The 25,192-nt window shown below is 43.3% G+C and overlaps 1 protein-coding gene across 1 annotated transcript in view; it reads right to left on the bottom strand.

Moving 5' to 3' along the window:
- Positions 1-25,192, bottom strand: part of Mboat2 (membrane bound O-acyltransferase domain containing 2) — a 122,174-nt gene that overhangs the window by 37,002 nt on the left and 59,980 nt on the right. Inside the window, exon 4 of the mRNA XM_027424701.2 lies at positions 5,156-5,251. Coding sequence (XP_027280502.1) covers positions 5,156-5,251 — 96 coding nt within the window. The remainder of the gene's footprint in view (positions 1-5,155; positions 5,252-25,192) is intronic.

The raw sequence follows: 25,192 nt of genomic DNA, 5'->3' as shown, positions 1-25,192 counted from the left end.
TTTACTTTCCACGGTTCCCATTATCTACAGTCAACCAGAATTTGAACATATAAAATGGAAAACTCTGGCAGTATTCCCATGTTTTACATTTTATGTTGCTGTGCATAGTATGAACACAACTTGTGGGCTCCACTGTGTCCGGCCATGATCACAAATCACTCTTTCTCCAGGCCCCCCCTGCTGTGTGCACTGTTACCCATCAGCCCTCCAGTAGCCACCTCAGCCATCAGATCAATTGTCATAGCACCAGATCGCTTGTGCTTGAGTAGCCCTTGACAAGGGCACTGACATGAAAATGCTATGGCTTAGCTATGCCAAAGGGAAACTAGTTCTTTCTGTGTGTGTAGAAAAAATGTGATTACTACTGTTTGGGGTTTGTGGCATCCCCCATGGCTTGGGACATGGCTCCCATGGATAAAGATAAAGGGGCGTTACTACAGCTACATTAATGAGTGATACTTGGGTAAGTGTACAGAGATGACAGAAACATCAGAGAGCGGAGAGGGGAGTGCCCCATCTTTTCACCAGGGTTTGAACAAACAGATATGGTTGAAAGGGTGCTCTAAGCAGAGGAGAGGTGGAGGGAGGCATGGAAGAAGAAGTTGCAGAGACTGGGCTGGCAGGAGCAGCCTGGACTGGGTCTTTTTGCCATGTTCTACCATGCTGCCCTGAGAATCTACTCAATCAGTGGCAGAACTCAGGTGGGGCAGGGAGCAGACAACCAAGTCCCCACAGCTCCATTCTGTTTACTCCTGTGGTGACTTGAACAGAATCAGCAGTGAGACTGGATTCTTCCTGTAATCAAATGTAGGTCAAGGGCTGGGAGACACTCCCACAGGAAGAACCACCAGGACTGGAAAGTGCAAAGTCTCGGGTGGTTGAATATTTCATATCACCCTATTCACACACAGTTACCGGGCACTGTGTGAGGAGGATTATAGAGAACAGCTAGTGGCCTTCATGACTCATTTCACAGAACACAAAAACCATGTCTAAAATTAGATTCTGGGCTTGAATAAGGTTCTCAAGATGGAGAGACAAAAAATGACAATCACACCTGCAGCTTTTAGGCCACGTCCATCTCTGCCCCTGCTTTAAGAACTGGTTCCTACAAAGCCCCTGCCAATGCATCACACACACTCAGTAGGCCTCCATCGAGAGGACACAGACCAGCTGGCAGGCCAACGACCCCTGAGCAGCTGATATTACATGTTTAGCTGTAAGACACAGCCTTGATTTGAATGGGAATTATTCTGTATGAACCCCTTCTGCGTTTGTCTTGTGGTAGACACACAGAGCGGTCCCTTTGGCAGCACAGATGCAATTCCAGCGAGAGCGCTGTTCTTGCTTCCTGCAATTTATTTATCCACAAGAGGCCAAGGCTTATTGTCCTCTCTACATCACAAGGTTTAATCCAGTTACTTGAAGAAATGAGCCAGGATGTCCCTACTGAGTTATGATACCACCATAGCTATTCTACACCTTACCTTGTATTTGTTTATTTAGGGTGAAGCCCATGGGAGTCACATTAGAGGACAACTCCCAGGAGCTGCCTTCTCATTCTACCAGGTGGGTCCTAAGAGTTAGGAACTTAGAGTGTGAACCTTGGGTGATGACCCTCAGCAGGATAAAATACAACTTTTGTTATACCAACTGCATGCATCTACCTTTTTGTTTGTCCCACTGTCTATATACAAGCAGGCTGTTCTCAAGTTCATACCCCTGAGAAAAGTTTTAGAGCTATCTTCACAGGGCCCAGTCCATCTCTTCTCAGAAACATTCCTGGACATTTCACAGTTGCTTTTGAAACAGGATTATTTTTTCTATTACATTTTTAAGTTATTTCTGATGCAAATATTAATCATTTTCTGTTTTTTCTTGTGTCACCTTTCAATAGCCAAGGTGAGACTTCACAACTTCAGGGACTTTCTAACGTTTCTGCAACTAGAAACTTCTAATGAAAACACAGCCTTTTATCTAAAGTCCTGAACCTAATTTATATGGGGACATACATACACACAGAGAGAGAGACACACACACATTGGAGCACGCACACTCAAGCTCTTTCTCTCCCCTCTCTCTTTCCTTCCCTCAGCCCCTCCTTCTCTCTCTCCTAATCCCCTCTCTCTCTTTCTCCTCCCTCCCCATCTCTCTCTGTTCTTCCATGCCTCAAGCAAGTAAATCTATCTCACTGAAGACATTTCACAGAGATTCCTCAGCAAGGGCCCACCCTCCCTTCTTGTGCTCTCTGCAGACATCAACACTTTGAAGAGCAATGACACTTGTCCTAATCTGCCTCACAGGAGGGACTTCTCTACCCCTAGTTGTTGTGGAATATTCCTTGACACTGTATGAAGATATTTCACTGTGAGTCATTTAATAAAAAGCTGAACAGCCAATAACGAGGCAGGATTTTCGAGGCAGAGAGAATGCTGGGAAGAAGGCAGAGTTTCCAGGAGAAGCCAGACAGATACGGAACGAGTTGTGTGCACAAAATGGGACAGAGGTAAAAACCACATGGTAGAACACAGATTAATAAAAATATGGGTTAATTTAAGGTATAAGAGCTAGTTGGGTACAAGCCTAAGCTATTGGCTGAGCTTTCATAATTATGCCATTTTTTTGTGAGTTGGAGGGCCAAAGAAAAATCCTATTACACCTTGATGTCCCACACCCAAGGATTTCTACTTCCTGAATGGGGAGCACTGGCCTACAGCTGGCTCTTTTCTCTTATGTCCACTTTAAAAGAGCAAGTTCTTTGGCTTAGTCATACCAGGGCAGCTTGCTTCAGTCTGTTCAATTCTGCATCTAAGCTCTATCAAGTCACCAATAATAGTAAAATGCTTCCTTCCAATGGCTAAAAATGGGATTATTATAAACAGGTAGTCTATCTTTAAAATGCTACATTGTTTTTTCTTTCCCTATAAACATTTAAAATTATATTAAAATATCTAAATTATAAATTTCAACAAAATACTGCTAAAGTCACATCATTAAATAACTTTGAAAAAATCATTAAGCTCTTACTATAAACCATTCTCTGCTCTGTGGGCCCCATAATAGTTTGTGCCAGTAGAATATAAGCAGGCATCCACCCTCTCTCTGATCTAGATCATTACTCCCCATACCCAACCAAATCAGAAAGTTCCAGAGACCCTGTAGGAGTGGTGCCAGAAGGAAAGGGCCTCCTTCCCTAACAGCCTTTGGTGTAGAGGATACCTCCTCAGTGGACTGTAATATGAGAATAAACCTTTACCTTACTCCACTGCAGTGACACGGTTGTTTTGACAACACCCTCTGTGTAGCTAGCAGAGAAAGATGTTATGTAAGGGTTAGAGAGCAGCAAAGGTTTGGAGTCGCAGATGAGGGAGATAAAAAAGATAATGGCTAAGATCAAACTGAAGGAGGGCTGTGAGGGGCCCATGAAGACTGGGTCCCACAGATGTGTAGCAGTACTAACCCGCATGGTTATGAAATCAATTCAATTCGCTTATTCTAAAGTGCTAGTTTAAAAAAAAAATCCAAGAAACTGTATATCAAGTGAATATAAATACATACCAGGGAAACCCAGAGCAGGTGTTAGAACAAGACTGGAGGACACAGGGTTCCCACGGCTTGATACCCCTGGGACCTGCAGACAGAACCTGGGTCCTAGAGCTCAATGGCTCAGGGTGAAAATTCCCAGTGTGACATGGTTAGCTTTCAGTGGCTATTTTTAGCAGGGGTCTTCCTTCCAGAGATTCTGATAGTTTCACATCTATTTCCCAACATCATTCCATCATGACGACATATGACCTGGGCCACTTCCTTCTACTCGCAGTGAGCCCATCAGATACCGAATCTGCCTGGCAACTTTTCTTTAAGAACATCTATTGTTTAAAGATGGGTGGCTGGGTCTGTTCTCTACCCTCAAATTCCAGGTATGGATTTCAATTCCTCTTGACTCACTTCTTAATCTGATCCACTATCTATATCTATCTATCTATCTATCTATCTATCTATCTATCTATCTATCTATCTCTATCATCTTTCTTTTAAGTTTTTGTCATCTGTTTGGGCTTGGTTTTGTTTGTTATTTTGGGACACAACTTGCTTTCATTAAAGCGTATTTTTAAAATCTATATAATAAAACCTACTTTGCTATCATTGGGAAGAAAAAGAGACTTTATCCTCTAAAATTCTTTTTACAGGTGACTTTCTCAAATAACTTGGCCAATTTCTGTTGTTAATTATTTCTTTAGAGATACGATTTTTTTTCTAACTTTTGTATCTTTAAATTGGATGTTTTGTTCATTTTGATACTGCCCAAAGGTGAAAGATTGAAAAAGACACAACTCTCTGGGACAATGGAGAAAGCTGAGGGGCAGGATGTAAAGTGTGAAGTCTGCAGGTGCCCACCTGGGCCCCACATGGCAGGACATGTTTCTTTCCAAGGACAGGAATTGGTTAGCTCAGGGGAGCTGGTACTTCATCTATCTCCTAAAACTCCTTCAGTCTCCTTACAGGGTAAGGAGACCTGTTCAGTGTCAAGAAGGAATAAATCCCCTCTGGGGAAACCAAAGCCAGAAGTGAGTTCCACTAAGCTGGGAGGGGGGTGGGAAGGAGAGGGAGGGGAACGTGGGAGGGAGGAAGGGAAGGAAGGTGAGAGGGAGGGAGGAAAGGAGGAAGGAAGAGAGGGAGGAAAGGGAAGGGGGAAGAGAGGGGAGGGAAAGGGATGAGGGGGGAGGGAAGGAGAGAGGGAGGGAGGGAGGGAGGAGGAAGGGAAGGAGGCATGGAAGTAGGAAAAGAAGGAGGGAGGGGAGAGAAGAAAAGGGGAGGGAGGAAGAGAAGGAGGGAGGGAGGAAAAAAGAAGGCTAAGAAGCAAGAATATAGCTTGGAGGGGGCTGACTTTCAAGGCTTATAAATGCTTGTAGAAATTCCTATTAGAATTAGAAACTACTTTGAATATCAAAAACACCACATTAAGAGTCTAACTGCTCTATGTTTAGAAAGTTTATATAAGGCACTTTGGAATCACAGGTATCTCTGTGACATCTATGGTATCACAAATGTTCAACAGCTCTCCATCGGAGTACTAAACGAAACTACAGTCTGTATTTTAAACCACTATGTTAGAATAGGTAAAAGAGGTCACTGAATCAAATTTTAATCTTACCCTGAAAAATCAGCAGAATATTGTCCATAATCAAAGATATAGACTCTAGTAATTTGACACACTGTGAGGTATCCCAAAGCAAACACAAAACAACATCTGTAAAACAAAAATAAGCCAGATTAGTGGAAACATTCATTCTGTCAAAGAGCACATTGTAAAGAAACTCACTAATTCACATGGCTCAACAATTAAATATTATTAAATCTACACTACAAATAACTTGATCAGGCAAGTTAGGAGAACTCTTTCCTAATATGTGGTGAATAACTGATGAAATTGACCACTGTTGCTATTCAATTTTATTCTGAAAGACAGCCACACATAAAATTACATATGTGAAAGCTACAAGCAGAAGCACTGAAGGACATGATTACTGGTGACAGCTTTTCTGATTGGTCAGCTCCTGCTTCCATATACATTACACAATTCTTAACTGGATTTCCCCATTTCTTCATGTGTGTGCATGCTTCTGCATGTATGTGGACACCAGTGTGTGTTTATGTGATCATGGAGACCTGAGGTCAGTGCTGGGAACCATCCTCCATCACCCTCCCACTTTATGAACGGAGGTACAGTCCCTCAGTCAAATCCAGACCTCACCAGTAAGACTAGTCCTGCAGGTCAGCTTGGTCTGCCTTTGGAGTCTGAAACCATAGGCCACTACCACGCCCACACCACTACCACACCCACACACATATTCTGGCAACACCCTTCCCAGCAATTTAATTTGATTTTTAAAGTGTACCCTTGATAGACTAAAATCATAACCTTTAGAGTGGATCAAGGGGATGCTCACCCACCCCAGATAGAGACTTTACAGGCACACCCAGATAGTTAAATGTGAAACCATAACAAGTGGGAACTGTGGCTAAATATCCAAACGTGGCTCTCAAACTGGAGGGTTTTCTAAATATTCGATACAGAAGCAACCAAAGGGAAAAAGACCATCTATTTGGCTAAACTACATCTTAAGTTTCTCACGAACGTACGTGATTCAGATGACTTTATGAAGGAGTTCTTTAAAGTTATGAAAAAAGAAAATCTGGGGTAGAGAAGAAAAAAAAGCGGGTGTGGTGATGCACACATATTTAAGGCCAGCACTCCAGAGAAGAGGCTGGTGGGTCTCTGTGAGTTCAAGTCCAGGCTGGTCTACACATTAAGTTCCAGGACGGTCAGGTTTAAATAGAGAGACCCTGTCTCGAAGAAAGAAAAAGAGAAGAGAAAGAAAAGTACAGCACTCTTAAGCCAGCATTATTTAATATGAGATATTTCAATCAATGTTAGTTTATTTTGTAAATTCAAGTAGGAGTCTATGAAGAGGGCTAGCGGTGTTAACCGTCATAATGATGAGTCAGAAAGGTGCATGCGCATTTGCTAGAGCTTAAGCCTGGTGGCAGTACCTGGCTAACACATGAAGACTTCAAGTTCAGAGGCCTGCCTCATACTACAGAGTAAACACAACGCCAGCCTGGGCAACTCGGTAAGATCCTATTGCAAAATAAAAGGTAAAGAGAGTGTCAGAGACACACAGCTCAGTGGTAGAGCACTTGCTTATTACAAGCATGAGGTTCCGTCTCAGCACGACTCAGTATATAAGGAAAAACACAGTTCAATAAGGAAAAAAAGGAAGCTGAGGGAAAAAGATGCTTCCTTAACATTAAAAAGCCTAAGTATGGGGCTGGGAAGATTACTCGTCATATTAGCAGACAGACCTGAGATCAGTGCCCAGAACTCATGAGAAAAGTCCGGCACAGTGGCACAAGCCTGACACCAGCACAGGGACACAGGACAAGAGGACCTCTGGAGTTCACTGGCCAACCGGGCTAGCTCAATCAGAGAGCTCAGGTTCTGTGAGAAACTGTGTCTCAAAAAAGTAGGTGTCGGAGCCACCTAGATGGCTCAGAAGGCAAAAGCACTTGGCATGCAAACACGACAGCCTAAGATCCATCTCTGGATCCTACATAAAGGCATAAAAAAGCCAACTCCACAAAAGTGTCCTCTTTTTGTGTACTGTGTATGTGTACTGCCGTATGGCTCCCTATCACATAACACGCATGTGGACACACATGAACACACAGATAATGATGATGATATGGAGAAGAAAGACCTAAGATATTGATTTTTGGCCTCCATGTGCACAATGTATGCTTTCACATACATATATGCACATACAACATATACATACAATAATAATAATGACGGTGGTCATGTAGAGAAGGAAGACACAAGATATTGATCTTTTGCCTCCACATGTACAACATGTGCTTTCCCAAACATATATGCACATACAAAGTATACATACACACACACACAAACACACTTGTGCATGCAGAGAGTCTTGTCAGCCCTGAGAGATAGTAGTGACTCATAAGGGATGACCAAGCAAGAAGCATGGAGTGGGAAAGGAGAGAAGCGTGTGTTGAGCCTCACTCTACTTGCAGACCCGAAGACTCAGTCATAGCAAATTCCACTCTGGTAAAATTAATTTCTAAGTTTAGCATCATAATCCCAATCATAATCCTAACAGTGCCTTTGGTGGAGGTTACCCAGCTGATCTTCAAGGGCTTCTAGCTAACTAAATAAACATGCATGTGACTGGGAGGCCCTGCCCCATTCTAACACATCAGAGAATATGCCGTGAGGATTGAGAATGAAGTATTGTTTCAAAAATAGATCAAAAGATGACCCAAACAAGAGACAGTGTAAAAAGACTCACTGTACAACTGGAGAGTCTGTTTATGATAACACTGGCATATTAAGCCAATGGTGAGCTGAACAAGCTTGAGTGAGGTGAAACAAGAGCTTTCTTCTGAGATGGCTCCCCAGTGCACACTAGACCCAGGGAGCACCAATCACTCAAACATGAGAAGATCTAAATGTAATTACAAAGTATTACATGATAGTGTAACAAAAATCACTTGGTATATTCACTAGGTTAATGTCCCCAGCAGAGAACTTGCAAGCAGAAACAGATAAAGAAATCAAGTGGAAAATAGATAAGAATGTTAATAAGCAAATTATATAAGAAAAATGCAGCCACCTGTTTGTTTAGAAAAAAAAATGAGACACAGTCAAGCAATCATCGGAGACAACTTGGAAACGCACAGCAGGATGGAGAGAGTGTGTGTTCCACACAGACAGGCAAAGTTTTAAATTGGTAACTCTCAGGCTAGACAGACTTAGTGCTCACACTTCTGTGTATTTATCAGTCAGTCTATCTATCATCTGTCTGCCTATTGCATGGGGGGGGGTCTGTGCACACCACTGTGAACATTATAGGATGTGCCCCCACTTCCAATTTCTTCCTTTTTAATCAAATACAGGGTTTTCCTGTGTGCTAGCTGAGCAGTCTACCAACTGAGCTACACCCCAGACTGAGGAATGGAACTTTTAAAGTCTTTTAAGCATGTAATTTTGCAACATACGTCACCATATATCGAATATACAATAAGAGTATACATTACATATTCTTTGATATGACACTTCCTTATTTCACCTGATACACTAAGGACAAAGTTGTGGGATAAACATGGCAAAGATCTGCAGTATAATGGTGTAATAAACAATGATACAACACTGTGCAAATTCCACTTAACTCTACATTCAGAAATTTCAATTCCTGCCTTCAGGGTGGAATTATTTGTGTGACAGAAATTGATAAGTAAGATAAACCCAGTCATAAAAAGCAAGATTATTTCTTCATTTGTATAGTGGTGAGAAAAAAATTAAAAAAAGCAAGATTATCAACTCCAGCCTCTAGAAAAAAAAATCTCATCCAATATCTGGTTTTGTAAAGATATTTTTATTTGGCCATGCCCTGCTCATTTATGTACTATAATGACTGCTCTTGGCTTTCAGCAGCCTTAGAAGCCTAAAATAATTACTATCTCATCCCATTAAAGAAAGCATTTGCTGACCCTAATTAAGGGTTAAACTGTGGGTGAAGAGTAATAATTCACATTAAGTTTTAATTAAAAGTGTCAGGATGTCAGCTATTGTGAGGAATGACATCACCACTACTACTTCACTGGCATATATGTCAATCAACACTCACTGTAGAACGTTAGTTCAGCAGTAACAGGAGCAGCTACTTTACTAAACTAGACAGTAACTAAGCACCAACCTGCAGGCAGCACAGCTGGTCTGCAACAGCAGATGAACTGTAAAACCTTAGTCAATGAAAGCTTTCCATAGGAACTATATGCACAGAATTTACATGAAAGTATACTAGACACTCTCTGTATGTAAATTATGTACTACAGGTCCACTCAATTCACACATTTTAGAATAAGCATAGATGACATTGTCTAGGGATTGAATGATTCCAGCTCCCGACCCAGACACCAAAGTCCACAGGTGGTCAGGTCCCTTCTGTACAATGGCACCATGGTTATACAGAAGGCACACTCCCCTGTGCACTTTAACCACCCCATAACAGGTTACTTACAGTGGCTACCACAAGGGAAACACTCAATAAATGGGCTGTATTTAGGGAATAATCAATCTGTGCATGTTCAACACAGACTTTTCCTTAGGTTTTCTGGCCATGGTGTGTAACCCACAGATGTGGAAGCCACGGAGGAAGGCTGACTGCCTGTTGTAGATACATCTTTCCAGAAAGGCAGTTAGTCGTGAGACACGGATGAGGGCTCTCTGATGATTCAGGTGCGGTTAACGGGCCCTTGGAAAGTGGCTTGTCTAAGCTGAACTCTTCTGTGACAATAAAACCCACTCAGATTCTGAGTCTGGAAATGCAAAAAAACTATTTATTGATTATACTTTTACACCCTATTGCTGGATATATTAGGGGAGATGAAATGCATTCCTAAGGTTAGTTACGTTTTAGTTTATAAACCAACTACTGGAAAGTTTAAAAGTCCGTTGATAGGTTTCTTTATACCAGTGGACTGTGTGGTGATATTTTGTGTTCTAACAAATAAAGCTTGTCTGGAGATCAGAGTGCAGAGCCACTAGTTGACCACAGAGGCCAGGCAGTGGTGGCACACACCTTTAATGCCAGCACTCTGGAGGCAAAGACAGAAAGTGATATATGGCTGGGCGAAAAGAGAAATATAAGGAGGAGACAGAGGTTCAACCCTTTTCTGTTTGAGGATTCGGTAGAGGTAAAACTTTAGTGACTTGCTCCTTTACTTCTCTGATCTTTCAGCATTTACCCCAATATCTCGCTCCAGGTTTTTATTACTAAGACCAATTAGAATCCGCACAACAGTACTGTGTTATGTCCTCCTAGAAAAAAGAGGGGTCAGTGCTGGGCAGGCAGTGTGGCTTCCCTTTGTCCCTGCATATGGGTCTGGTGACAGCTGCAGGCATTGCCTTGCATATTCGGGGCAACACACAAGCTAAAAACACACAATTGAGCAAAAGCCTTCTGCTTTCCTGATGCTGCTGGGCAAATACAGCTCTGCTCCTGGGCTGCTGCACAGGCTCTGGGCAGACACGGCTCTGGAAACAGATCCTGGGTGCTGCTTCTTTTCTGTTACATGCAACTGAGTCAGCTCCTTAAATGCCTGCATCCATCTTGCCCTTTGAGATGAATTGTGGGGAAGAGTGCTAGGGAAAGCTTTTGATTTTTTCCAGTTCACCGATCAGCAGGGAAAGCAGACATGTAAATCAACATGCACACAGTCATACTTTAAGTGATTTTGGTCTGTGTATGAGCACCAATGAGTATCTCCAAAGAGGAACACAGATGCAAAAAACTTCCAGACTATATTGAAATCACAGCCCTAAGGTGCTGCCGGTGTGATCTCTCAAGCATGGATTTCTCACTCCAGGCTGGCACTTGGGGGCTCTAATTGCTCTGACTCCATCATGGAGCTCTCGTCCTCCTACAACTGACTGACTTGTGAGTAGACTTCGGAACTCAGAAATGTCGATGAAACTTGACGGAGAGCTCTACCTCATCCCTCAAGTGTGACATCTACTGCTGCTGGAATCTCTGAAAGTGCAGCAGCCAATTCTTGCTTATAGGAGGAGCCAGCCTGGACACAGTCAGTCAGCATGCTGAGGTGGTGAGGCACGAGATTAAATAGAACTTGGGGGTCTGATACTCCAAAGATGGCATTGCTGAATTAGCCAAATGAACGTCCCTGACTTCCCAGTTTTGAGAGGTGATATTTCCTATCCTGTCACACCACTGTGTCCTCCAGTTGAGTTTTGCTGTGGTGTAACCCCTCTGTATGCTGTGAATATGTGTTGATCTCATTGGTTGATAATAAAAGCTGCTTTGGCCTATAGCAAGGCAGAACATAGCTAGGCCAGAAATCCAAGCAGAGATACTGGGCGAAGAAGAGCCGAGTCAGGGGCAAATGCCAGCCAGCTGCCAGAGCAGCAAGATGTACTAGACCACAGGTAAAGCCACGAGCCACATGGCAATATATAGATTAGTAGAAATGGATTAATTTAAAAGTAGGAGCTAGTTAGTAATAAGCCTGAGCAACAGGCCAAACAGTTTGTAATTAATATTAGCTTCTGTGTGATTATTTTGAGACTGGGCAGTCAGGAAACAAAAGCACTGCCTCAATTTACAGGTTTTCTGGGGGTTTTTTTGGTTTGGTTTTTTGTTTTTACCACCAGTAACATCCTGGTTCAGGATCAGTACTACAGAAATTAAGTTAAGGGGCTGGTGAGCTGGCTCGGTCACGACAATGCCTGTTATGACATGAGTTTGATAGAAGCTCAGAACCCAGGAAAAAGCCAGGCATGGTGGCATGCATGTGTGAACTCCAGCCCTGGGGAGGTTGGGACAGGAGTATCCTGAAGATCACTTGCCAGCTAGCCTAGCTGAATCTCCAGTGAGAGACCAGGTCTCAAACAATAATAGTGGAGAATGATTGAGGAAGGCACCTGTCCTGGCTGGTTTTATGTCAACTTGACACAAGCTAGAGTCATCTGCAAGGAGGGAACCTCAGTTGAGAAAATGCCTCCATAAGTTCCTGCCGTAGGGCATTTTCTCAATAATTGATTGATGGGGGAGGGCCCAGCCCATTGTGGGTGGTGCCACCCCTGGGCTGGTGGTCCTGGGTCTATAAGAAAGCAGGCTGAGCAAGCCATGGGGAGGAAGCCAGTAAGCAGCACCCATCCATGACCTCTACATCAGCTTCTGCCTACAGGTTCCTGCCCTGTTTGAGTTCCTATCCTGACTTGCCTCAGTGATAAAAGTGACTTGCCTCCTTGCTTTTTGGTCATGGTGTTTCATTGCAGCATAGAAACTCGCAGACAGCGCCCAACATCAATCAATCACTGGCCTCCACAAGTACATGCATGCACACCTCCTCCCACTGTGCATGCACAATAGGTCAGTGGCTTGTGAAGTGTGCAAGAACAGAATGTTTTCTTAAACTGTTTCAAATGTCTATTCATTTTAAGTAGAAATTGTTGCAGGAAAAACAAGGTACTGAGGGATTATGGGAATTAATGAACTGGCAAACCAGCAAAGAACTCTCAAGTGAAGAAGGCAGGTTACTGTCATCAGGACTGAAAAATTGTGGTGGAATAGTAATAATAATAATAATAATAATAATAATAATAATAATAATAATAATAAACAACTTCACAATGGTGTTCATATTACCATGTGAAGTCAAATTAGAGAGGTTGCTCCCTGAGCTCCTCAAACGTAGATTTGAACAGCTGCCCTGTTATTTGACCTATGTGAGCTTTAAAAAGTTGTCATCCTTTGAGACCTAGTTTTCACACTTAGAGAAGGTAGATGCCTGGGGATTCCAGCTACTCCGACCCCATTACTGCAAACCACATGCATGATAGACTTGTGCATCTTAATATTCACTTAACTTTATCCTGTTCACTGTCCCCTTCAGTCGGTATTTCCTAGGACTACGCTCACAGTGAAGAAACAGAAACTCTTACCACCTGCTTCCATAACCAAGACTGTGTGGTCCTGGTATAGGACATCGATGTATGGGGGAGAGGGGGCTAAAAATGAAGCCATGTATCTGTGGTGCTGTAGTTTACACCTTAAGTGTCCTTAAAAGGCCCCTCTGTTAGCCCTAAGTCCTACAGCATCCATACTGGAAGGTGGTAGAAGCTTGAAGAGGTTAAGCCTGGCAGGAGGTCATTGAGAGTATGCCCCCAGAGGGGATATGGGGACCCCTCTTCCCATTTCCTGAGAGGAGACACAGCTTTCCTATATGCCAATGATTCCCATCATGATGTGTTTGTCACCTTGCCACAGGCCCTAAAGCCATGGGGCTCAATGAACAGGGACTAAAACCTCCCAAAATGTGAAGCCAGAGTTGACTTTTCTCAAATGTTTGTTACAGTAACAGAAAGCTGATGGACTACATGCTGAATTGTAAATACTGCCCTTTCCCTACTGAACCATTTAAAAGGACACAGTGTAAAATTTGAAAACTGCAAAACAGATATTATCAAAATTTTAAAGTTCTCTTCTACAAGTCATCACTAAGCAACAGGAAGGCAGGTCAGAGAATGTAAGAAAATATTCACAATGCATCTAGCTGACAAAGGGCTGGTATCCAAAATACAGAAAGAATGGATGGTAACAAAAACAACAACAGTGGAAAGATTTGGAAAGAATAACTCTCTAAAATTATATAATTAGTCAATTAGCACAAGAAAACATTGCTGGCACCAGTAATTATCAGAGGAATCGAAATCAAAGCTACAGTGAAATATTACAAGATAACCTTCAGCATAACAGAGGGAAGTAGCTCCCTCAGACTCTGTGATGGAATTACAAACAGAACAACCACTTTGGGAAAGCTTGGCAATTTCTTTCTCGCCTTTTTTTTTTTAACCTTTGGCAACTTCTTACAAGATTAAAATGTTTTAATTCCATGCCTTAGCAGTTTCTCTCCTACGTATTAACACAAAAATACAAAAACACAGTCACAAAAACTTGTGTAACGATGTTTTAGAAGTATGAATCCCAATAGCTCAGATTTTGAAATAGTCTTAAATCCAGTGAGAGGTGAAATGATGCATAATTGTGGTATGCTCGGACCACAGGATGCTAGCCAGAGCAGAAAGGAATCATCTCTTTTTTTCTTAGTTATAACATGTATTTATGTGTGCATGCATGTGGACACACACGTGCAGGTCAGAGGACCATTTGTGATAGTTGATTCTCTCCTTCTATCATATGTTCTAAATGGGGGTGAAACATTCCATCCTGCAGGGCATGGAATGTTCACTAAGCTCTGAAAGGAAACTCAGTAACTTCAGGAAGTCCCTGAAACTGACCAGATGCACTAAATAAGCAATAAGGACTCCTGAGAGACAAACTCAAACAGTGCTGGGTGGATTTGAGTGATAGAGCTGTCTTTGGGTCACTTCCGCTCCTATAAGTAATGCCTCGATTGCATTCCTCTAAGTAACCCCGATAAAACTCATTGGCTCACAACACTGGACTTGGGCAGATCTGTCATTGGTTCCCTATCTGGGACAAGCAGATATCTGTTCATGTCTCCCCAGGAATAGTGTCACACAATGGTGTATGACACTGTTTATATGACATTCTAGAATAATCAGAACTGCTCTGAGTGATGAAAAACAGATTACTGGTTTCAAGGTACAGGAGGGCTGACTGCATAGGGGCATGATGGGGCCTTGTTTTGTTGTTTTATTTTTCAAGATAGGGTTTCTATGTGTAACAGCCCTGGCTGTCCTAGAACTTGCTTTATAGACCAGACTGGCCTTCAACTCAGAGATCCACCTGCTTCTGCCCCCCACCCCCCACACAAACACACAGTGCTGGGATTAAAGGCATGCAACACCACACCCAGCTATGATTGAGCTTTTTTGGCAAAAGGGAAATATGTCCTTTATCTAATGGTGGTTGGCAATTAAAGAGATCTGTATATGCACCCATACACCTGGAACAGGTAATTTGTTTTAGGTAAATTATACCTCAATAAAGCTGATTAAAATGACTTAGAGATAATAAAGCTTTATTGGATCCCTCTACAGACCTTCCCCCCCTTTGGGCCTAAGGGTCCAGTTTGCTTCCTTCTCTGTGTCCACTTCCTTCCAAGAGGAAGTCAATAGGCTCAGGATCTTAAATACCTACTCCATGATGACACTGCCCACTTTCTGCCGCTGGCCTGAACATGTGTCAGGCATCCAAACTCAAGCCAACAAACTTCTCTATATCTCAACTTAGCTGTCTAATGACACCTCAAACACAGCGCTGTGCAGGGCAGAAATCCTGGTTACTAACCAGAGCCACTGCTGCCTTTTCCAGTGCTCTACTCCAAATAAGGGGGAGGGAGGGGGAGGGAGAGGGAGAAAGGGAAGGAGAGAGAGCAACAGAGTGTGTGAGTGTGTATGAGTGTTTGAGTGATTGCATGTGTATGTGTGAGTGATTCTGTGTGTGAGTGTGTGTGTATGAGTGTGTATAAGTCAGTGTCTGTGAATCTGTATGAGTATGTGAGTCAGTGTGTGTGTGTGTGTGTGTGTGTGTGTGTGTGTGTCTGTGTGAGTGTGCATGACAGTCAGTGTGTGTGTGTGTGTATGAATCAGTGTGTGTCAGTATGTAAATGTGAGTCAATATGTGTGTGTCAGTGTATGAGTGTGTGAGTGTATGTGAGTGTGTGAGTGATTCTGTGTTCGAGTGTGTATGTGTGTATATATATATGAGTCAGTGTGTGTGTGTGTGTGTGTGTGTGTGTGTGTGTGTGTGTGTATGTCAGTGTGTGCAGATGCACGTGCGTGCATGTGTTTTCAGTGCTGGGATGAAACCAGGACTTTGTGACTGTAAGTGAGCAAACACTCTCCCACTGAGCTTCACCTCCAGTCCCTGAGGTCACTAACGTCTAACTACCATTCCATGTCCATGCTTTAAATCTCTGCACATCACATCACTCAAGTCCATACACACACCTATCTGCCAATGCCCCCTGCTACTGAATACTCTTTCATCCTGGCACACACTCCAGCCACAAGCCATATACCTGGCTAGTCTCTCTTCCTCTTTCTCGCCTGTGCGATCTATTGCTCCCACAGCAAGGGAAGGTGCTTGGAAGTTCAACCTAACAGCTTTCCCCAACACTTTAGAACTTTCGGATTTCTTTTTTTTTTTTAATTTTTTTAAGATTTTATTTATTTACTATGTATACAACATTCTGCTTCCATTGTATATCTGCACACCAGAAGAGAGCACCAGATCTCATAATGGATGGTTATGAGCGACCATGTGGTTGCTGGGAATTGAACTCAGAACCTCTGGAAGAGCAGCCAGTGCTCTTAACCTCTGAGCCATCTCTCCAGCCCCCTCAGGTTTCTTTAAGAATGACCCATGAGCTATACATATTTAAAATAATAGGTATTTACAGGGACTCAGGAGATGGTTCTGTGGTTAAGAGCACCAGAGGCAGATAGATCTCTGAGTTCAAGGCCAGCCGGGTCTACAGATCTAGTTCCTGGACAGACAGTGATACACAAAAAATAAGTATTTATATGGATTTTCATTTTTTATTCCAACCAAGGAACACATAATCGGTATTTTTCAGTTTCCTGGGGGGCACACACAGTAAGTGTTGGATTTAAAGGAGTCACATGCTCACATGCTGTAAGAAGCAGAACTGCCTGCCCTAGGCTGAAAACTCAAAAACTTGAGGGACTAGAGAAGAAAAAGGACTCAGTGGCCACCTCAGGGTCAGTTAATAATGGCTCAGGAACAAGCCATTGCTTTTACTACTGCAATGGTTGTTAATACTTTTGAGGCAGGGCTCCCTCACTCAAGCTTAGGTTGGCTTAGAACTCATTCACTATGTAGCCCAGGGTGGTCTTCAGCTCATGAAACCCTTCTGCCTTGGTCTCCCAAGTACTGCGGTGGGATTACAGGTGTGAACCGGCATTCTCAGTAAGGACTATGAGATGGCTAAGGCAGGAGATATGGAGACCTTTGAGAGAAGCCCGGATACATAGTCTACCACGTGCTGTCATTCAGGCAGATCCCTGAATTCCAGCCTCAGCAGGAAGGTTGGATTAGGTGCTGTCGGGTGGCTCACAGTTTCCAGTCAGTGCAATTTCTGCATTAACTTGTTCTGTTTCACCTTAAAGATAATTGTGATCTTGTTGAATTGCTTCTTGCTGACTGTTTCCTCTTCCTCTACTCATGAGAGCTCCCCAGCAGAAACAGTGCAGACGATGGAAGCAAAACTTGGTTTTGCTGGTGGCTGAAAAAAGCCTTCCAGACAAGGTCAAGTTTATTCAAGCTGGCATCTCTAAAGCCTGCCCCTACCCTCCTGGCACACACTCAAACATGATAGATAGCTTTAATTCTGACAAGACTAGTTTAAATAGAGACCTCTAAAGTAACGCTTCAAACTTGCACCTCAAGGCCAGTCCTCTCAGAATCTATTCTGAAACATCTATGCACCATCATTCATTTCTATTTGTAGGATATACTACTTCAAACTAAATAAAACTGGAATTCACTCAACCTAGCAAGCTCTCCTACTTCAATTCCTTTCTTGTTTTGAGTGCCAGTCTTGCTTTGCTGCTCAAATGCCACCTGGACTTGAGTGATTCTCCTTCCTCGGCTTCTCAAGTGGCTGGAACACACACACACACACACACACACACACACACACACACACACACACACACACACATGCAACCACCGATGGCCTTGGAACTGCCTATCCATTTAAATAGAAGTTAATATTCTAAAGTTACAAATGAACAAAGCAGTCAGCCCTGGTACTGGAGATGATGTTCAGGAGAGGGCACAGAAGTGACAAGAGGACACCCTGGGTTTAACCCCAAAGACAGTAAAACAGTTCATAAAGTGCTCAAATAATTGACAGCACATTAAAAGCAGACTTTGAGGGCTGGAGAGATGGCTCCACTGGTAAGAGGGCTTGTGGCTCTTGCAAAGGACCCTGGTTTGATTTCCAGCACCTACACAGAGGTTCACACGAATCCCTAACTCCAGCTCCAGGGAATCCAATGCCCTCCCTCTTCCGGCCTGCACAGGCAGTAAGTGAATGTGTGGTGTTCAGACACATGCAAGCAAGACACTCACACATAAAATAAAATTAATAAATCTTAAAAAAACTATTTTGCTAATAAGTAGCAACAGGAATTTTAAAATACAATGTTAGCTAAAATGACAACTTGCTAACATATTAAATATGTGCTGTGTAATGTTTCAACCTAATACATGCTAGAAAAAAAGACAATTAGATGTACATAAGAAAAGGAAACAAGCCATGAACATTCCATGCCTGGGTCCATTTCTAGATAGGATCTAAAGTCTAATAAAACCAGAGATCTAGAAAGACACTTGCTTTAAAAATACCCATGTTTCGCCGGGCATTGGTGGTGCATGTCTTTAATCCCATCACTCGGGAGGCAGAGACAGGTGGATCGCCTGTGAGTTCGAGGCCAACCTAGTCTCCAGAGAGAGTGCCAGGATAGGCTCCAAAGCTACACAGAGAAACCCTGTCTCGAAAAAAACAAAAACAAAAAACAAAAACCCATGTTTTCTTCTTAAAGAATTTATGCTTAGTCAAGTCTGTCTATTTTAATAAGTGATTATGTGCAAGCCAATGTGAAGAATTATGTCTCTGTGTGATGGCGTGTAAAAACGTGGCCTCAGTGTACATGCTGTGACTCTAAAATCGACACTGCAAAGAGAGCCTGTATCTTCTGCATTTTTGCCTGTGCTTCTATAGAAATCAGATATGCAGAGTTAACAAGTCAGAGGGCATGGCCTGGCCACATTCCCTGAGGAGGAATTCTGCTCTGAGGGCCACAGTCCTTTTTCACCTAGTGTTCAAAACCATGCACACCAGAATCAATCACATAGCTCCTCTGGTGTACCAGCACCTTAGAGCAGTTTCAACCATCCTGACATCACCAGGCCTCCTTCCCGAGAGTCTGCACCTCCATCCTGGCACCCTTCAAGCCGTTTTAGAAGAAAGCACAGATTTGTGTCTACTCTTCTAGACTCCCCCAGAAAGCTGATCTTAAAACCACTATCACAACATCAACCTTATAAAATCTTTCTGACAATTTCTCAGATGCCACTCTAACAATGCATTTATACAGCTAGCAAAATGTAAGAAGTGTTCCTTACTTTCTACTTGGTGTACAGTAACATACCAGAATCCAGTCTCTGTGACAGGGCTGTTGGTGACTGTTAAATGCTGCTCACCATCAGGTGAGTCCACTATCCAGCACGTGGTCCCCTCAGCATCATATCCACACTTAAGTGGGTAAATAACAGGCATTCTTATTTGAAGTTGGCATTTCTCATATTTTTCCCTAGAGTTGGTTTGTTGAGTGTGTCACTCTAACATAACACACACACTCAGCTTTTACTGGAGGGGGAGTGAGGAAGACACAGAAGAAAGGATGACCTCCCTTTCAATAACTTGCAATCAAGTCAGATGCCCACTGGTGAAGCAGCATGGTGGGCACTATGGGTCTCAACATCTAAGAGTCAGTCACCCTGGCCTACCATGTTCATAGTGTGTTCTATCCAAAATGTCCTTGTCACATGCTGTATTCTGTGTTCTCAGCTGTTCCTCTCTTGCCCATATCATCTGCTTGGCTGAGCTCTTCCCAGACCTCCGCTATCTCAGACCCAGAGCACCTGGAACACAGAAAGTGTTCTGGGAAGCTCGGGGATGGGCCTGAACAGACATGCACAAATGAGTGAGTGCAGCCATCAATAAGAGGCAGAACAGATAGCATGAGAAGTTTCTGGATAAAGGTTCTTTCGGGCAGGATGGCACAGGCAGCTCCAACAGTGCAAGAGACAGAACAGAGGTGGCCAAGGGAAGCTAAGGGCTCCAAGCTCACAGCCAGTGGATCACATGTTCATAATGACATTTACCTTGTAGAAACTGGGACCAAGACAGGAAATAGGCTTAGTTGGTACAATGGTGTTCAGTGTCCCTTAAGAAGTGTTTGCGGGTGAGCACTTGCAAAGGTCATTGTGGAAGAAGTATTATGGCAAACAGTTTTAGGAGAACGGTAAACATATGCTTGTGTGTCCACTAAATGGTCAGAGACACACTAAAGCCGGACTAGTTCTGCAGCATGGTGAAGACATAAGGAGCCAGCCAAGTAGAAGACCTCTGCCAAAGATATCTAAGGATGAACTGTTAAAAAAAAAAAAAATGCCCAAACTAAACACAGGTCAACGTTGAAAATCTAGGTCCAAAGCTAATACCAGAGTCTTGAAGGTCATTGAGGACAGAGTTGTCCCCCCTTCCCCTACCCCCCTGCATAGTTTTACAGCACCTTGTAAAACCAGGAGTGGAGACTGTAGATAAGGCTTTAGTTCTGGTAAAAAAAGAAAAAAAAAGTGAACATGAGGCAAGCTTTTGCCCCAGTGGAGATGTAACATTGTCCAAAGACAGGGTTTCTATCTAGCTGGAAGCTGTCTGGTAAAGCACAAAAATACACTATTGCCCCTTCCCTCAAGAGTCACTCCAAAGGGCTTGTCTATCAGCCGCCCTTGGGAAAGCCGTCAGTTCTATTTTAGGGACTTGAAGGAACAGTATAAAGCTTACTTAAAAATATGGGTTGGCCCAATGGTCCCTCTGGTCATGGTCTACTGTCACACCTTGAAAATGTTCTACTCCAATGGTTCTCTACCTGTGGGTCGTGAGCCCTTTGGGGGCTGAATGACCCTTTCACAAGGGTTGCCTAAGGCCATCAGATAACACAGACATACATGTTACAATTCATAACTGTAGCAAAATTATAGTTATAAAGTAGAAATGAAAATAATATTATAGATGGGATCACCACAACACGAGGAACTGTTATTAAAGGGTCACAGTGTCAAGAAGGTTGAGAACCACTGGCTACTCTCATCTGCCTTTTGCCCTATACTCTGTATCTCCTCTGACATCTTTTTATGGAGATCACAGGGCAGGGAGCCAAGGGGAGACCCAAGCAGGATCCCAGTGACATCTGCAAGGAAGTCAGATCTAGAGTAAGGACTGGCAAAGGCTAGCTGCTGGCTTGACTCCCTCCACTAAGCCTTTGCCCTCTTCTCCTAAGTACTTCCTTCCCTTAAGGCCTTTACCCTGAACAGCTGACTAGCCAGTCAACTGGACATTAACACTCTGACATCTCACGTAAAAGCTTCTCAACCTTTAGCTGGACAGGTTTTTCAGGAATACAGTGTTTCTCTTCCTCCTTCCCCATGTCACAGAGGGTAACAACACCTACCCAGTGTGTAAGACTGAAAGCGCAGATTCCACCCTTTTCTCCATACCTCACACTCCTTCTTCAATCACAGTAGGCTGCCTTGAGAACAGATTTGTCTGCCTGGCTCTACTCCATACCAGTTCCCTCCTAAAGTCATCAACAAGCACCTCTCCTTGACATCATCCCAGCATTCACTTAGTGGTATCCTGGCCACTTTGCACTGTGAATTCTAGCTACATAGAGCAGTTCGAACAGCTTGATAAAATTTACTTCCCCCTTAAAACTCCCTGGCAGGTTCCCTATACACTGAGAACTACAAGACCCAGTCTCCTCTTAGACTTATGCCACTGTCCTCCTTGATCATCACACACCCAGCAGCACTGGTCCTTTCTCTGCTCCCTAAACAAAACACCTAACTCAAGCAGCACACTATGCAGGCCCCCACCCTTCCCCCAACCTGGGACTTTGCTATGGTTCCTTGGATAGCTGACTCATCCCACCACTCAGATCTCAAGACATTTTAAAACAGAGTCCTTCCTGGGACCTCATCCAACCTGCCCTCTGAAGTGACTTGGCTTAGCTGTTTGGTGGCCCATGGGTCTGTCTTCTCAATTTCAACTGTCAATGTCATCCCCTAAACACCAAGTCTGACTGTATGTCACCAACAGAGATACCTGGATACTTCAACTACCTGCTGACCAAATGAACACACAAATGTGCACTTGAGAGTGTTTGAAACTTTACTCCCCATCCTAAGAAAGAAAGCTAATCAACATCCCGAAGACTGGAGACTGGGATAAACACAGAAGCAGGGATGGGGATGGCTGCTGGACCAGGATGAGGGCCCCAGATCAGATATGCAGAAGAAGATGAGAGAGTGTACACAGGCCAGTGTGCTCCCTACATCTCAAAGAGAAGCAGAGAAACAGCAAAAGAAGCTGCAGGAATGGAGCAGCCTGTTTGGATTATTCAAAGCCCTTCAGGGAAGACAACCTGGGTGACGGTGGCCACTAACCAGCTTACTGCAAGATACTTTCACATAGTCTCTTTTACCCATAAACCACTCATTCTCTCCACTAAGCATCAACAGCTGATGACGAACCTTTCACCCACCTGAAGCCCAGCTCCTACTGTGTGAGAAAATTTATTTTGACTTATCCATGTTTAAATGACCTCCCCTTCTTCTCACATAAATCAAGAGGCAGGCACATTAAACCCAGGCCTATAATATAAGGATATCCCTGCGTTAAAAATGTAAGAAAAGCTTGGGGAAAAAAGTTACAGGTTAACCTTACTCATCTCAAGCCAGAGAAGGTAATGTGCTCACAGCAAGGAACATTTTTATGTGCCAATAACTAAATGCAAAAGAACAATGAGGCCTTTGCCTGCCAAGGACTCAAACTCTAACGAGAAATAAGTAACTTTTGTGTTGCCTGACCACTGTATGCACACCTAGGCTTTAAACTGTGCATCAGGCTCTGGAGAAAAGAAAAGGGAGTCATGTGTAGGACGGAACAAAAATACCTTCCTGTAGGTGCTGATGCACAACCCCTAAGGCCAGACCTGGCCAGGCCTCTGTTCTCTTGGTTCCTTGTAAATTTGTTTTGACACAACCAGGCCTGCTCCTTCACACAATGTCTCCATATGCTTCTTCTATTCAGTGACAGAGCAGTAGTGACAGGAAATGAGTGGGGACACTCCCGAAATACCCTCTGCACTCAACTCTACTCAGCCCTTTGCTCTATCATAAAGAAAGGCATTTTCTACTTCTTCTGGGATGGCTATTCCTGGTTGTCAACCGGACTATACTGGAATTAATAAAACCCAAATGCCTGGGCACACATGTGAGGGATTTTTTTTTTCTTAATTAAATCCTTTGAAGTGGGAAGACTCACTTCTAATCCAGATCTTTGAGGTGGGAAACCCACTTTTAACCAGGTCCACACCTGACAGCCTGTATAAAGGAAATGGAAGAACTCTGTCTCTCTGTCTCTGTCTGTCTGTCTGTCTGTCTGTCTCTCTCTCTCTCTGCTTGCTCCTGCTCTCACTAGCAAGTCCATTCCTTCACTGGCTTTAGAGCCTACTTCTTCAGGATTCCAGTGTATACTGAAGACCAGCTGAGACGTCCAGCCACGTGGACTGAACAACTATTGATTCCTGGACGTTCTGTTGGTAGACAGCCATTGTTGGACTAGTTAGAGCATAGCCTGTAAGTCACTCTAGTAAATCCCCTTTCTAAATAGGCAGACAGAGGATTTGCTGTATAAGTTCTATGCCTCTAGAGAACCCTAATACATTACCTCACTACTCATTTATTGTCTATGTTTAGAATTTAATGTATAGTAAGTGGCCTCTTTCTTTTCTCTTACAATGGGAATGGTTTTCTACTGGGTTTTCATTTCCTTCTGTGGGGTGGACAGAAACCCTTAATACACCCTTTCGGATTTACTAGAGAAAGGAAATGCAGGAAATATATAGCTTAAAAATATCAAACAACTAGCTTTGATTACAGAATTGCTGTGGACAGTCAGGAAAACACACGTGAGTCACAGTACACAGCCAAGAGGATAATTTCTCGGCACCTCAAAGCTTATCAATTTACCAGTTATCTCTTTGGGGGAAAGGTTCCTTTTTCAAGCTGTATAGATGCATACATGTGTAGTTATAGATAGCTGTAAGCCACCACGTGGGTGCTGGGAATTTAATATGGGTCCTCGGAAGTTCAGCCAGTGCTCTTAAACACTGAGCCATCTCTCCAGCCCCAGAAGACCCATGTAAATCATGATGGGACCATTCCATGGTATGGGGGATCCTCAACTACATAGAACAGAGAAAGGACAGTCAGCACTACCTTCCTCCCTGTCCCTGTGTATGTGTGTCATGTGACTAGCTACTTCAAGTCCCTGCTGCCTTGATTCCCCACCATGATGAACTATATTCTGAACCATAAGCTAAAATAACCCCTCCTTTTTCTTGCCCTTACATTACTTTTGTTGGAGCATTTTATCATACCAACCATGGCAACAGGAAAAGAAATAAAGACATATTCCAAACTATACTAGTGACTATTGCAGGTGTTTCGGATTTGTTTGTTTTTTGTTTGGTTGTTGTTTGTTTGTATTTGAGGCAGAGTCAAACTGTATACCTCTGCCGCCCTACAGATCTTGTATTTACAGCAAGAGGCCACAGGGAATGGCTGGCCTTACTAAGTGTGTGACCTCAGTTAAGGGCAATGAAAGTGCACAACCACTCGTTCTCAGGAAGCATCTTGTCGTTGGGGGACAATAATCAGATCCTGTTATATTAAATAATAACTCTACTTTTTGCTTTGAGTTAATGATCTCCACTTTTCCATTTTTATAGAATTTCACCTTTCCTGAGACATCATTCCAACTCTCCCAATCGCCAAATCTGCTTTAGAGCTGGTATGTTCGATGCTGGATGAATAGCATCGGTTGCATGGCTTTTGCTGCTTCAACCCTTTTCCTCCCCGAAGACCCCACCTTGGTCAAGAGACCCAGCATTTCCTACACAGTGTCTCATGCCCTGGCCTTGTGTGGCTGGACTCCAATCATCTCAGTGAAGACAAGGCTGGTCCTCTTTCCCCAGCAGGACTTTTAATGGCCTCAAGCTAATATCTTGTGAAGTGGCAAAATGATAACACATAAGCAATACTACACAACCATGCACTAGGAAAAGGGTCATGGTCACCCATGTCCCTATCACCTAGCTAAACAACAATTACCATTTTTAGTCTACTCTTTCTGCAGCATCTACGATCAAATTCCAGAGGTCGGCACCACTGTTGCTGTAAATTCTGCAGAACACATCTCTAATCAGATGGTTTTCTCCTTTGAC

The sequence above is a fragment of the Cricetulus griseus genome, chromosome 7 (genome assembly GCF_003668045.3).
Source record: "Cricetulus griseus strain 17A/GY chromosome 7, alternate assembly CriGri-PICRH-1.0, whole genome shotgun sequence".
In the NCBI taxonomy this organism is placed as follows: Eukaryota; Metazoa; Chordata; class Mammalia; order Rodentia; family Cricetidae; genus Cricetulus; species Cricetulus griseus.
The sequence above is the reverse complement of the archived record's forward strand: the minus strand, read 5'-3'. Positions and strand labels throughout refer to the sequence as shown.